Here is an 11,972-nt window from a genome sequence, read left to right as displayed (position 1 = left end):
TACGGCATGGCTCATTGCTAAGGAAACCTGGCAGGCAGCAGCGGCGCCAGGCTGCTACGCTGCCGCGGAGGCAGGGGAAGGGGAGGGAAGGGGAGGGAAGGGGAGGGAAGGGGCGGTGTTCGGCCGAGCCCACCCATGCATGCCGAGGCGGCTTCAACGGCGGGTGGGGAAGCAGGCCAACAGCTCAGTCCCAGGGGCATCCACTGCCGTGGCTTACAGCATGGCCCCAGCAACGGGACCCAGCCCCTGCGACTGGTCGCTTTGCTGCGGCGGAGCCCATCAAGGGACCGGAGGGGAAGTGAAGGGAAGCAGGCGGCTGGGATTTTAGAAAAGGCAACACATGGAGTGGTTATGTGCACAAAGATTACCCTCACCTCCACGTGCAGAGCTCTCATGGAAAGCCACGGGGCATGGAGGCGGTCCCTGTCACCAGGAGTGGAACAAGGTCGAGCCCAGCATTAAGATCTGTCCCCTGGAATGGCAAAAGCCATGTCGCCTGCCGCTGGGCGGGTCAGGCTCCTGCCGCTCTCATGTCTGCCTAGGACTCGAGTAATCACAGTCAGGAAAAAAAAAAAAAAGGCATAACCAGCTTCTTCCAAGCCCAAACCAGGTCCTGGACCAGGGGATGCTCCATCCCCTTCTCCCAAGCCTGGCTGGTCTCAAGCAGCACGCAAACGCCGACAGCGGGAGGGCGCCCACGGAGGGGAATGCCTTTGCTTGTCAGCAGTGGTGAGGAGGAGCAGGGCCGACGGCAGCACCCTGAGGGAGTGGGGTCCAGCTGCCAGTGCGCTTGGCAGCGCTAGTCAGTGGCAGGCTATAAATACCTCCGACGGGAGATAGAAACACAAAAGCCGTCTCCACTTTCCTCAAATAGCTCAGCAGCCAGGCCAGACAAAGGCACATTGACAGGCAATTGTGGCATACCAGTTGGACTGGGCTCCACCAATAGCGAGAAACCCCGATCAGGGCTGGGAGCTCCCAGCGAATCTGCCCTCAGGCCAAGGCATTTCAGCAGCAGCAGGGGCCCTAGCACAAGGCAGGGCTGTGCTTGATGGGTGCCCACTTACTTTCCCTTGGTGCAGGGGATTAAGTACACAAAGAATGCAAACGTTTGGGTAAAATCAAACCCTTGAAGGTCCCAGCTCTGGTGCAGCCCATAGCTGAGTTGAACACAGTGATCCCAGTTGTTCTCTGTCCCCTACTCTTTGCATATCCAACACTAGCAAGCATTTTTTTAGGGTTCGCAGGGAGCAGTTAAGATTGGAGGGCACATGCCCAGAGCAACCCTGTTCCTGTGCTGGTACAGCTAGAAATACAGACAGGGCAGAAGTGAGAGGGCATAGGGCTGTCAAAGAACCAGGAAACAAGGAGTTACAGGAGCTGTGGCCCTGGAGAGGTGCAGGGTCACATAGCAACGTTTCACACTCCAGGAGCACAACAGGTTTGGCCCTGCTCACTGCAATTTGTGGAACCAAGGTTTGTCCTAGGCAGCCAGGAACACAACATTGGGCAGATATAGATCTGGACTTAGACTGACAGAACAGGAGTGGAGCTAGGGGTAAGTATGGGACCAGATGCTGGCAGAAAGGCTGGGGAGTCTGGAGGGGAAGAAGCCACCCACTCATCAGTGCCAGGGGGAAGAGCTGAGGATGGGTGAGCAGGAGGATGGATAAAATGTGTGGCTGCACTAGATCAGCCCTATGCAGCAAAGGCTGCTAGGGAGGGAGGTGCTGGGGAAGGGAAGACAGCTGCCACAATCCTTCCCCCCCCCCCCCCCAAACTCCTCTGCACCCAGACCTGCAGGGACCTGTGTGCCAGGAGGCATGATATTTGTGACAGGAAGAGGCAAAGCAAAGAGAGGGTGGGATAGGAGAGACTGGGGAACACCACCTTCCTCCACCCCAAGAGTCACCTCTCCTTTTCAGGTTATATATATGTCTGAGCAGCTGCCCCCAGAGATGGCCCTGCCAGCCCAGGCTGCAGCTGTGGACAACACTGAGACCCTGCCACACCGGGCTGCCTGCCGCAGCTCTCAGCCCCCACCTCCAACACAGGGCACCGAGGAAGGCAAACCACCACTCCTGCCCTCCCGCCGCAGCTCCATCCTCAGCACCCTCCCGGCATCCCTGGCCAGCCGCCGCAGCTCGCTCAGAGCAGCCCCAGGGGGCAGACGCCCCTCCATTGGCCCTTGGATGCTCCACAGCCGTGTAAGTTTCTCTGGGCTGCCCCTCTTCCAGCCCGTCCTCAAGACCCGCCTCGAAAACACTTACAGGATGCAGCCAGATGAAGGCTTCAAGTTCAACACGGAGCGAGTGAAGAGGGTGCTGGAGCAGACCCTGTCTGGGGCTTTGGGAACCGCAGTCTACAGCCCCCAGGATAGCGCCCAGCTAGCCCAAAGTCTGGTTGAGCTGTTGCAGAATCAGGCAAAGGAGGTGGTGCCACCCCGCTACAAGCTGGTCTGTCAGGTGCTGCTGGGCCAGCAGGGCCAGCAGAGCCTGCTAGTGGCCAGCCAAGCACTGTGGGACCCCAAAAATGACAACTTTGCCTCCACCACCTTCTCCAATGCCTCCCTCTTTGCTGTGGCCACAGTGCATGGGGTCTACTTTGAGTAACAGCTGCCTCTCCCTCCACTCAGCCTTATAAGGCAATTAAAGTTTGCTCCAGTTGTGCCTCAGACCTGGAGTCCTTGGCAATGGTGCATGCAGGAAGAAAGGTAAAGATCCACTTCCATGCCCTGATAACTCACTACATCTTCCAGTCTGGGCTCACAGCCATACTGTAGCTTTCAGTACCAGCTCACAGAGACCCAAGCTGCAGCAAACACAACCCAAGAAGTTGCATTATCTTGTGGCAGGCAGCTGCCCAAGGCTGTGCTACAGGGAGGATCCCAGCTGGCTTCCTACAGCACAAGCTGCTCCCAGGCAGATTGATTACACCAGCACTGGGGAAGGAGACAACAGATCACCTTCAAAGCAAGCTGATGGGGCAGATTAAATCCCTCTTCTGGCTTCATTCCCAGCTCCTATCCCATCACACCAGGTGTCAATGCCAGGACTCAGGGAAGCCACCCAGCCCCAGGGCCACAACCCCTTGCCTTCTCCAGCTCAGAAGCAGGAGAGCAGCTGGGTTTGGTTCACAGACACTTGGGAATGAGAGTTTTGCAACAACGAGCTGGGGCAGCGCCAGGGCTCCACAGGCATCAGCAAGAGCTAACCCTGCCCTTCCTACCAGCCCCAGGAAGGGCACTGAAGGTAACACATGGCCTCCTCCTTCCCAACCTGCCTCCCATACCTTATACACCCCATCAAGAGGCAGTGTCAGGGAAGGTTTTGTCTATCAAGCAGAAGCAGCCCTGGCACAATGATGATGGGGAAGCTTTTGTGGCTCCAGCTCCATGTAAGGCAGACAGTTTGCCCTTACACAAATATTTTTTTATTGAGGCAAGTCAGGGACAGGGGAGCTGCACATGGACAGACCAAGAGGAAAAAATAAATAATTCCATATAAATAAGATACATAAATATTCCCACATGGCAGAGACTGCCTTGAAACAAGAAACCTCCCCAGGTCCCAGCAAGATGAGGGCTTCTCCAGGCAAGCCCTCAGACCCCATCCCCCCACCCCCTTTATCAAACCTCAAGTTGTACCAGACAATTCACAATTTGGGAACCCAGCACAGTCCCCTCCTTAGTGTAGCAGTTGGAGTGACACATCAGTCACCGGCAAGGCAGACAGCATCCTTCACCTCTAGGAAGGAGTTCTGCCTACCTCATAGCAGCCAAGTCTTGAGGTTAAGGCTGTACCAGTCCTCAAGGCCATGGAGAGGGTCTGTACAACTGACACTTCACCTTAGACAGGTGAACTACAGGCAACTATGGCAGGCTGGAGCACCAGGCCATGAAGGAGGCACAGCCAGACCAAAACCTGGCTGCAGGCCACTCCTTGTGCCATCCCAGTCTGCTCCACCAAAACCAGCACAACCAGAACAGGAGCTGCCTAGTGGGAAGATAACAATTGCACAGATCCAGGGAGCAGCAGGGATGCCCAGACCTGCTGCTGTAACCACATCCACATGTTTTAGTCCAGTCCAGCTGAGCACCAGGATAAGGTGCCCAGGTGGGCAGCCAGCACCACAACATACCTCCCATCCTGTGGGAGGGCAGAGGGAGACCTCTACATCCAGGTGGGGTCCCCCAAGGTCCCACACTAAGCTTCAGCACGTTCTTGGAGGAGCTTGAGAATGTATCTGAGGCGGTGGTGGAGCTCAGGAGAGCAGCCCAGCTCCTGGAGGCTGCACAGCTTGTAGGTGTAGGAGTTGCGTTCCCGGTTGATGTAGGTAACAAGGCAGGAGTGGTCAGGCTTGCTAATGATCACCTTGGTGTGGTCATTGTAGAAGTTCACCTAGGAGACAGGTTGCACTTGGTTTAACCCATGCTTCCCACAGCATGTCACGAGCCATGCTTCCTGCCTCAACCTGTTCCTCCTCCCTGACCTGCCTGGGAGCATCCCTGCTCCATGCCCCACAGCAGGAATGCACCAGTGCAAACGGAAATGGCCAACTGATCCATGTTCCCCATAGGCTGAACAAGCTGCAGTCAGCAGCTCTGGGTACTGGAGCAGCATCCTGCATGCACAGCTGTTTTCACAGCTGGACCATGCATTTGTGCTCGTGCAAATAAAATATTACAGGATCCCCAGCCAGCCTCCTCCCAACAGGGGTCTGGGCATCTCTACTGTGCCCCACACATACCTGGAGGGTGCCACTGCTGAAGAGCATGAGCAAGGCTTGGTCAGTCTTCACCCACTGCAGGAGCAGCAGGGCTGGCTGCCCAAGGTCATCTATGCTGGGCAAGTCACCTCCCTTACAGAGAGAGAAATGTCTATATAAGCCATTGGACCCACAGACAGGAGCATACAAACAAACCTAGACACCCGCAGTGGGGTCCCCACTCTCAGGGTTTCCAGCTGACCACAGCCTGTAAGCTGGAAGTCCCACAACCCCAAGCAGTGTGGTCAAGCCATATCCCAACATCCAACCCAACCACAATCCCAGTCCACCCTGGGCTCCAGCACCCACCTTCACAAGATGCTGCTCCATGTACGACGCAAAGTAGCGCAAGACACTCATCTGTCCCTGCAGCTGCTCAGGGATGGCAGCTGCAGAGAACACAAGGTGTTTGCTGTTGGTTGGGTTGTAATGCACCGTCCTGGGAGAAAGCAGACCGTGAGCTTTGAGGCCATGCACCACCAAACCCACCTTTGGCATAGCCTCCTTTGACCCTTCCCACTCGAGGTGCTTCCCCAGAGACACCAGCCCCTTCCCCACTGCTTACCTGTGACTTGGGGAAAGTGTCATGTGCGTGCCATTGTTGAAGAGGACCCCAATGCTGCGGTTGGAGAGCTGGTAGCCAAAACCATACTTGTTGGAATAATCAACCCACTTGCTCACCCAAACGAAGTGCTCATGGCGGGCCAAGGAAGCCGGGTTTTTCTCCGCTGGTGGAGAGGGGAAAGGGGTCAGAGCAGGCAACCAGCCCCTGCCCATCTTATTTCACCAGTAGGGAGCAGACCATCCCCCACCAGCAGGCTCTGGCTACATTTAAGGTATGCCAAATAGCCATGCCTTCATCCCACGGGGAAAGGGATGCACAGCACCCTGTGCTCCAGCCCAGAGCAGTCCAACCGGTTTACCTGGGGGCATGGAGGAGAGGCAGGTCCGCAAGAGCCGGACAGCCGACTCAACGATGGCAGAGGCAGTGATGCAATCTTCAAAGGCTGCAGAGAGAAGATGACAGCCTGAGTCAGCCAGCCCCACTATCAGCTAAGGCAGGTCAAGAAACTTAAGGCAGGCTGCAGTGGCCTGAGCAGGTATTACTCACCCTCACAGCTGCTGGCCATGGTCCCCCGCATGGAGGGGCATGCAGACTTGTGAGATGTCTCCTCCACCACTGTCTCAACAGGGCTAGAGCTGGCACTGCGGCACGATACAGGGGTGGCCTGTGGAGAGACCTGGGCTTTATCATCATCCTGCCTGCCCCCCTGGAGAAGGGGTGAATACAGGCTCAGGGATGTTCTCACCTCATTCCCTTCCATAGTTTTATAGCTCATCTGACGGCAGATTGAGGTCTTCACCAGCCCAGTGACCAGTTTAGAGATGTCATCCTTGTCCTCCAAAGAGCACTTCTTAGCTGAGAAGAAAGCAAGCAGTAAGAAGACTGCTGAACACAGGGGTGAGGACATCTGAGCCACCCCTCCCAGTAGCTCAGCTCTCCCTCATCTGCTCCCATGCTCACAGTGGTGAGGATGGTGTCAGGCAGCTGGATCCTACTTTCACTTCCTAGTTCTCATGCAACACAGAGCTTCCAGGAGGAACTGCCCCCATGGGTTGCAGCATAGCATCTGCTCTCCAGGCACACACCCATGCCAGGCTACCAGTGCCAGAAGGGCAGGGACAAGCCCAGCTTGTGTTGACCCTAGGCAGAAGGCCCACAGAGACCTATCAGCAAGCCTCCCAAGGAGACAGGACCCACTTCTCCCTGAAGAAAGGGCTACCCAGGTACTCCGGGCAAGTACATGGACTCACCACCCTTAGGTTTCTTCTTCCCAAAGAGTGTCTTGGTGACTTTAGCAAACAGACTCTTTGCTGGGTTGGGGGGACTCAGCTCTGGAGCCATCACACAGCTGCTGGGAGGGAGCTTCTCAGGCGTGTAGCCCTGCAGAGAGGTCAAGGTAGAAGTTTGGTTTCCATAGCCTATGTGCTCCAGGCAGAGCAGCTGCCCTGGGCTGACTGCAGTCACTCACAGCCCTCCTGACAACCAGCTTGCAACAACCCTTGGCCCTACAACTGGCATATGGGAAATAGCTCATGCTATAAGGACAGGAAGAGCACATCAGATCCCTCAGTTCCCCTCACTGGCATTTGAGCAGGACAGCAGCTGCTTCCTTTGAAGGACAGAGGTTTAGGCTCCAAGGACAGTACCCTGCACAACTCAGAGTGCCCTATTCCACCCAGAGAAGGGTCAAGGCTAGACTCCCAGCCACTCACCTTGAAGAACTCATGGTCCAAGATCTCCTCAAGGGTGAGACGGTCCTGAGGGTTGCGTCTAAGGATGCCAGCAATGAGGTGCTTGGCAGGCAGGGAGAGGAAGGCAGGGAGGGTGTACTCCACCTGCTTGATACACCTGTAGGTCTCCTTGAGGTCGGAGGTCTCAAAGGGAGGGTTGCCACACAGCAGGGTGTACCTGGGAAGGTACACATATGCCACCGTCACAACCCCACCAGGCTGGTGACTCAGCAGCACTTTAGGCAAGGAAGTTATTGGCATGTGGCTGGCCACACCTGGCCAGGAGCACTACTTCCAGCCTGGGCAGCTGCACTCACATCCGGCCACACTTCCTCATAGAAACTCTTTAAAGCAACAGGCCAGGAGGCCTGGGAAGAGGTTGGCAGAAGGCAGCCACCCTCTGCCACCACTACTCCCATCCCTGCATGGCCAATGGGGTGGAAAGAGGAGCAGGAAGGTTGCAGACAGAGGCTGGATGCCACAAAGCAACAGTGATCACTTCCCAAATAGAGTAGCAGCTGCCACCAGCCACTGAGATTTTCTGTTGTTTATCAGGTTCACAAGGCAGCTGAGCCTTTGAACTCTCCAGCATGAGACCACCTGCCTTTTGCAGCTCCCCCTTGCACAGACCACAGGCAGAGTTCTGGGATGTATGGGAGCATCTGCTCTGAAGTAGAGGTGGGCAGATGCTGCCCACCCACTTCCCTCCCCCTGCCTTTCAGCAACCACTGCAAAATCACAAGGCAAAGTGCAAGAGGACTTCCTCATCAGATGCTCCACAGCCTGGCTCTCCCCTACCCCCAAGGCAGGCAGGGCTGCCAGACCCCTCCCCACTCAGCAGTATATACTTACATGACACAGCCCAGTGACCACACATCTGACTCTGGTCCATGGCCCTGCCTCAGCAGCACTTCTGGGGCCAGGTAGTTGGGTGTCCCACATATTGTCCTGTGGGGAAGAAAGCCAAGTCAGTACATGCTCTATTATGCCCTTACAGACAGACTCCCCTCTGTCAAGCCCTAGGATTTAACTTGCAGCCTGTCCTCCCCGCTTCATTTTATTCTTTGTGGCCCAAAACCCCCCTCCATTTACAAAGAGCCCCAGAGATTTTCCCCCTCTTCAGCTCCCAGGGATCAGGAGCAGCTGCTCTTGGGAAGAGCTTGTCCTAGAGCTGGGGAGGAACAGAGCCTTTGTGTCCCAGCCTGTGCAGCCGTCAGACCAGCCAGGCAGGCACAATAGCAATAGTCAGTGCATTGTTCTCCTGACGCCTGCAGAGCTCACTCCTGAAGGAGCCACAAAGCCCCCAGCCCCCTTGCCTTGCCTGCAGCAGAGACAAGAATCACTTCCCCACCCCAGCAAGGCACCCTAAGGTTCCCCCTCCCTAGGCCAGGAAGGGCCACTCACTCCGCCACCCTCCCAGGAAGCCACAGGAGGAAGAGTGAAACCTCAGAGGGTTCTGGAATAGAGAAACCTCAGACTTACTTTTTCTTTTGATCAGAGATATCCTGACAAGCAGCTAGCCCAAAATCTCCTACTTTCAGCTCCATGTTTTCATTGATGAAGAAGTTGCCTGCAAGTCAATGGCGATGCGTCACCACAAATCCCCTTGAGGCAGCTTGCTCCCCACACAGCACCCTGCCCCAACCACAGCACTCACCAAGCTTGAGGTCTCTGTGAAGGATGCCCTTGAGGTGAAGGTATTTCAAGCCTGAGATGATCTGTTTGAGGTAATAGCGCACTTCGGGCTCCAGTAGAGTATGGCGAGCCTTCCAGATGTGGGCCAAGGACTGCAGAGAGAAGGCAGGTTGGTGATGGCAGGCAGGGAGAACGAGCAGCTATGCTGACTAGGCACAGGGTAGGTAGGGTCAAAGCCAGATCTTCCAAAGGTTGTATACACACAAATAACCCTCCTTTCACAGCCGTGACCTCAGCAGACTCCCCACACAAGGCTGAGAGGCTGTTCAACACAGCCAGGGGAACCACTGGATTTACAGTGGACCCATCAGACCTACAGACTGCCAAAACAAGCAGGAGGCTTGAGCAGGCACTCAGTGTCCTCAGTGCTTGTGTGAAACTACATGGCTTACGGGTGGGACCAAGCAGGCGTCGAGGTGGCTCAGGAGAAAGAACATGCTAACAGAGCACCTCAGATAAGGCCTCCTCCAACCAGCCACAGCTCTGTTTAGAGATCTTCTAGCAGGGAAGCCACACCAGCACTCACCTTCCTACTACAGTGCTCCAGAAAGATGTAGATGCTCTCTGCATCCTCAAAGTAGTGGGAGAACTTGACGATATGTTTGTGGTGTAAGTCCCGGTGCAGCTCAATCTCGTTGGTGATCTGAAAGGGAGGGGTGATCCCAGGTGATCACAGGACCCTCATTGCACCCTACCAGCCCCATCTCCCACCAGCCCCACAGCACCCACCTTCTCCCGCTGGTGGGGTTTAGCCACCCGGCTATGAGGAATGACCTTCACGGCATAGGTTTTGTTGCTGGAGAGGTCTGTCATTTCATAGCATCGTGCAAACCCACCCTACAAGGGAAGACGTGGTTATGGATGGGTGAGAGACAGCCGCTAACCCCTGCCTGCTTACAAGCCTCCTCCTCCGTTCCTTCACAATACAGCCCGGCAAGCGCCACAGGCTCCCTCCTGCTGCATCGCCCACTAAGATCAGAACTATGATGCTCTCAACCAGGGATTTTCTTCACCCAGTTTCTGTAAAACCTCCAGATGATTTTTTCCTCCCACCACAGTCGGACCTTGCCATCTTTCTCCATGACAAATCAACCCGGAAAGCCCTGCGCAGGGCAGCGAGCCCAGGGACCGGAGGCCACCGAAAGGCAGCCCAATGGAGACAGGTTTTTCCTGCCATGATGTCAGCCTCCAATCTGCACACTCAGCCGCTGAGCCTGCCCGGGCCGCGCTGGGAACCGGCACCCACCTCCTACACACCACTGGCAGGGGGAGGAAAAGTTGCGTGTGGCAAAGCAGCAGGGACCGGCACCCTGGGAACCGGGGCACCCGTCAGCCCACGCACGCCCCGCGGGGCGCCCCGAAACCGATGCGTTCGCGATAGCCGGCAAGGAACGCAGCCAGGCCGGGTGATTCACAGCTTCCAGCACCGCTGCGGGCCCGCCAGGAGAGGCGGGGAGGGTGGGGGCGGCGGCCGGCAAGGCGAGGGGCCGCATTCAGCCGTAGGCCACCCCGGGTGAGATCGAGCAGGCGCGCAACAACCCGCCCCTCCCTGCACCCGCACCGGGCTGCGTCTGTCGGCTCCCAGCCCCGCTCAGCCGAGCTCCCTCACACCACCATTCCCCGGTACCTTTCCCAGCAGGCGGCCTTTGCAGTAGGACCGGCCGGAGACGGGGTCGGTGATGATGCGAGTCGTCTCGGCCACGCGCGGCGGGGGCGTCGGGGTAGGCGCAGGCTGCGCGGGGAGGCAGGCGGCGGGGAAGGGAGGGAAGAGGCCGACAGGCTCCATGATCGGTGGGGGAGCAGGCGGAGCAGACGAAGCAGGCGGCGGTTCGGCGGGCCCAGAGCTGCCGGGGCTCCGCCAGCACCGCGCACGTGGCCCCCGCCGCGCAGCTGCCGCCGCCGCGGGAATCCCGCCCGCTTTATCAATGGGCACGGTGATGTCACCCCGGCAGCCCCGCCCCCGGGCGGCCCCGGGCTGCCCTTAAAGCGGCAGCGGCACGGGGTGGGGCTGGTGCGTGTCGTGCGTTCGCCGGCACGCTCCTGCCGGACGTGATGCGGCGGCGGCAGAAATACATCCACGGCCCGGCTGCCTTTGCCACGCGGGGTCCCCCGCACACACAGTGCCCTTAGGCACCACACGTCCCGTCCCGCCCTGCCCACACACAGAAACCCCCACAGACACACAGCCCTCCCTTGGTCCCCTAACACACACATCGAGATCGACAGGCACGCCGAGATCCCTCGTCAGCTGCCTCTACCCTCCCCCGGCACACACAGAGCCCTCTCTCTACACAGATCTATAAATACAACCCCCACGTCCACTCACGAGTCATGTCTCCTAGCAGACATGACCGAGTTTGTGTCATGCGATCCCCTCGGGACGCCACATCTACACCCCACAGAACGGCTGTGACCAGGACAGGATTTCAAAGCCCACGAGTTCATTGCAAGCCCCGGCACCCCCCATGCCAAACCTGGACGCGGACACTCTCCTGGAGTCACTCATTTTGTTCCAGGGGCTAGGGAGCTGGGTCACAACCCACCCTAGGCAGGGCATTGGGGACATAGGGGACAGTTGAAGACTCAGGGGAGCTCCTCAGCCAGACTGTCTCCTCAGCAGGTGCCCCTTGGCCACATTTTGCCCCAGCTCCAGCGCAGCCTGTGTTCCAGTGACCCTCTAACAGTCCCAAAGCATCAGTCCCCTGTGCTCTCAGTGGCTAATCCAGGACTGGAAACCTGCAAGACTGTCCCACTGGGACACCCCCCAGCACCAGAACATCACATCCTGGACTCTCCAGGGTCCGTGGTGTTGCAAGGTGGGCTGTGGTGGCCCAGGTGTGCAGTGTTGGTTGGGCACTGTGCCGTAGTGGTGCTGCTCTCTAATGATCATAGGGAAGACATATCTCTGTGTCACCAAAGGGGGCCGTGGAAGGATGATAAACATTTATTTTTGTCCATGGGTGTGGGAGATGGCAGAGGTGGCCACAAATCCACCTGGAGTTGCAGCGTTGTGAGAGCACTTCAAAAGCAGATCCTGCAGCCCTTCCCCTGCTCCATACTGCGTACAGGGTAACTTATGTACACATCTTCTATTCCGTGCCTCAGTTTCTCCGCTCTGCACTCCACCTCTTCTTCCCGGAGGCAGCTCAAGGCTCTGATCACTCTTCTGTTCCTGAATACACTGAGGCTTTTCCACAAGTACTCCCAGACAAACA

The 11,972-nt window shown here is 57.2% G+C and overlaps 2 protein-coding genes across 2 annotated transcripts; one reads left to right on the top strand and one right to left on the bottom strand.

Annotated features, from left to right (window-relative positions):
* The first annotated feature begins 1,462 nt into the window (after positions 1-1,462).
* DYNLT4 (dynein light chain Tctex-type 4) lies at positions 1,463-2,654 on the top strand. The gene is made up of 2 exons (XM_068140525.1): positions 1,463-1,558; positions 1,926-2,654. The coding sequence occupies exon 2, from the start codon at positions 1,935-1,937 to the stop codon at positions 2,610-2,612; it is 678 nt and encodes a 225-aa protein (XP_067996626.1). The 5' UTR covers positions 1,463-1,558; positions 1,926-1,934; the 3' UTR covers positions 2,613-2,654.
* A 743-nt stretch (positions 2,655-3,397) lies between these two features.
* On the bottom strand, positions 3,398-10,630 carry PLK3 (polo like kinase 3). The gene is made up of 15 exons (XM_068141586.1): positions 10,385-10,630; positions 9,487-9,594; positions 9,284-9,400; positions 8,720-8,849; positions 8,545-8,632; positions 7,915-8,010; positions 7,045-7,240; positions 6,583-6,712; positions 6,078-6,187; positions 5,879-5,996; positions 5,691-5,774; positions 5,333-5,495; positions 5,077-5,206; positions 4,750-4,860; positions 3,398-4,400 (listed from the first exon to the last, which is right to left on the bottom strand). Exons 1-15 carry the CDS (start codon positions 10,541-10,543, stop codon positions 4,206-4,208), a joined length of 1,935 nt encoding a protein of 644 aa, XP_067997687.1. The 5' UTR covers positions 10,544-10,630; the 3' UTR covers positions 3,398-4,205.
* Between the last annotated feature and the right edge of the window lie 1,342 nt (positions 10,631-11,972).

Source organism: Melanerpes formicivorus, unplaced genomic scaffold (genome assembly GCF_026170545.1).
Source record: "Melanerpes formicivorus ecotype bairdi unplaced genomic scaffold, bMelFor1.0.p_v2 SCAF_7, whole genome shotgun sequence".
NCBI lineage: Eukaryota > Metazoa > Chordata > Aves > Piciformes > Picidae > Melanerpes > Melanerpes formicivorus.
The sequence above is the reverse complement of the archived record's forward strand: the minus strand, read 5'-3'. Positions and strand labels throughout refer to the sequence as shown.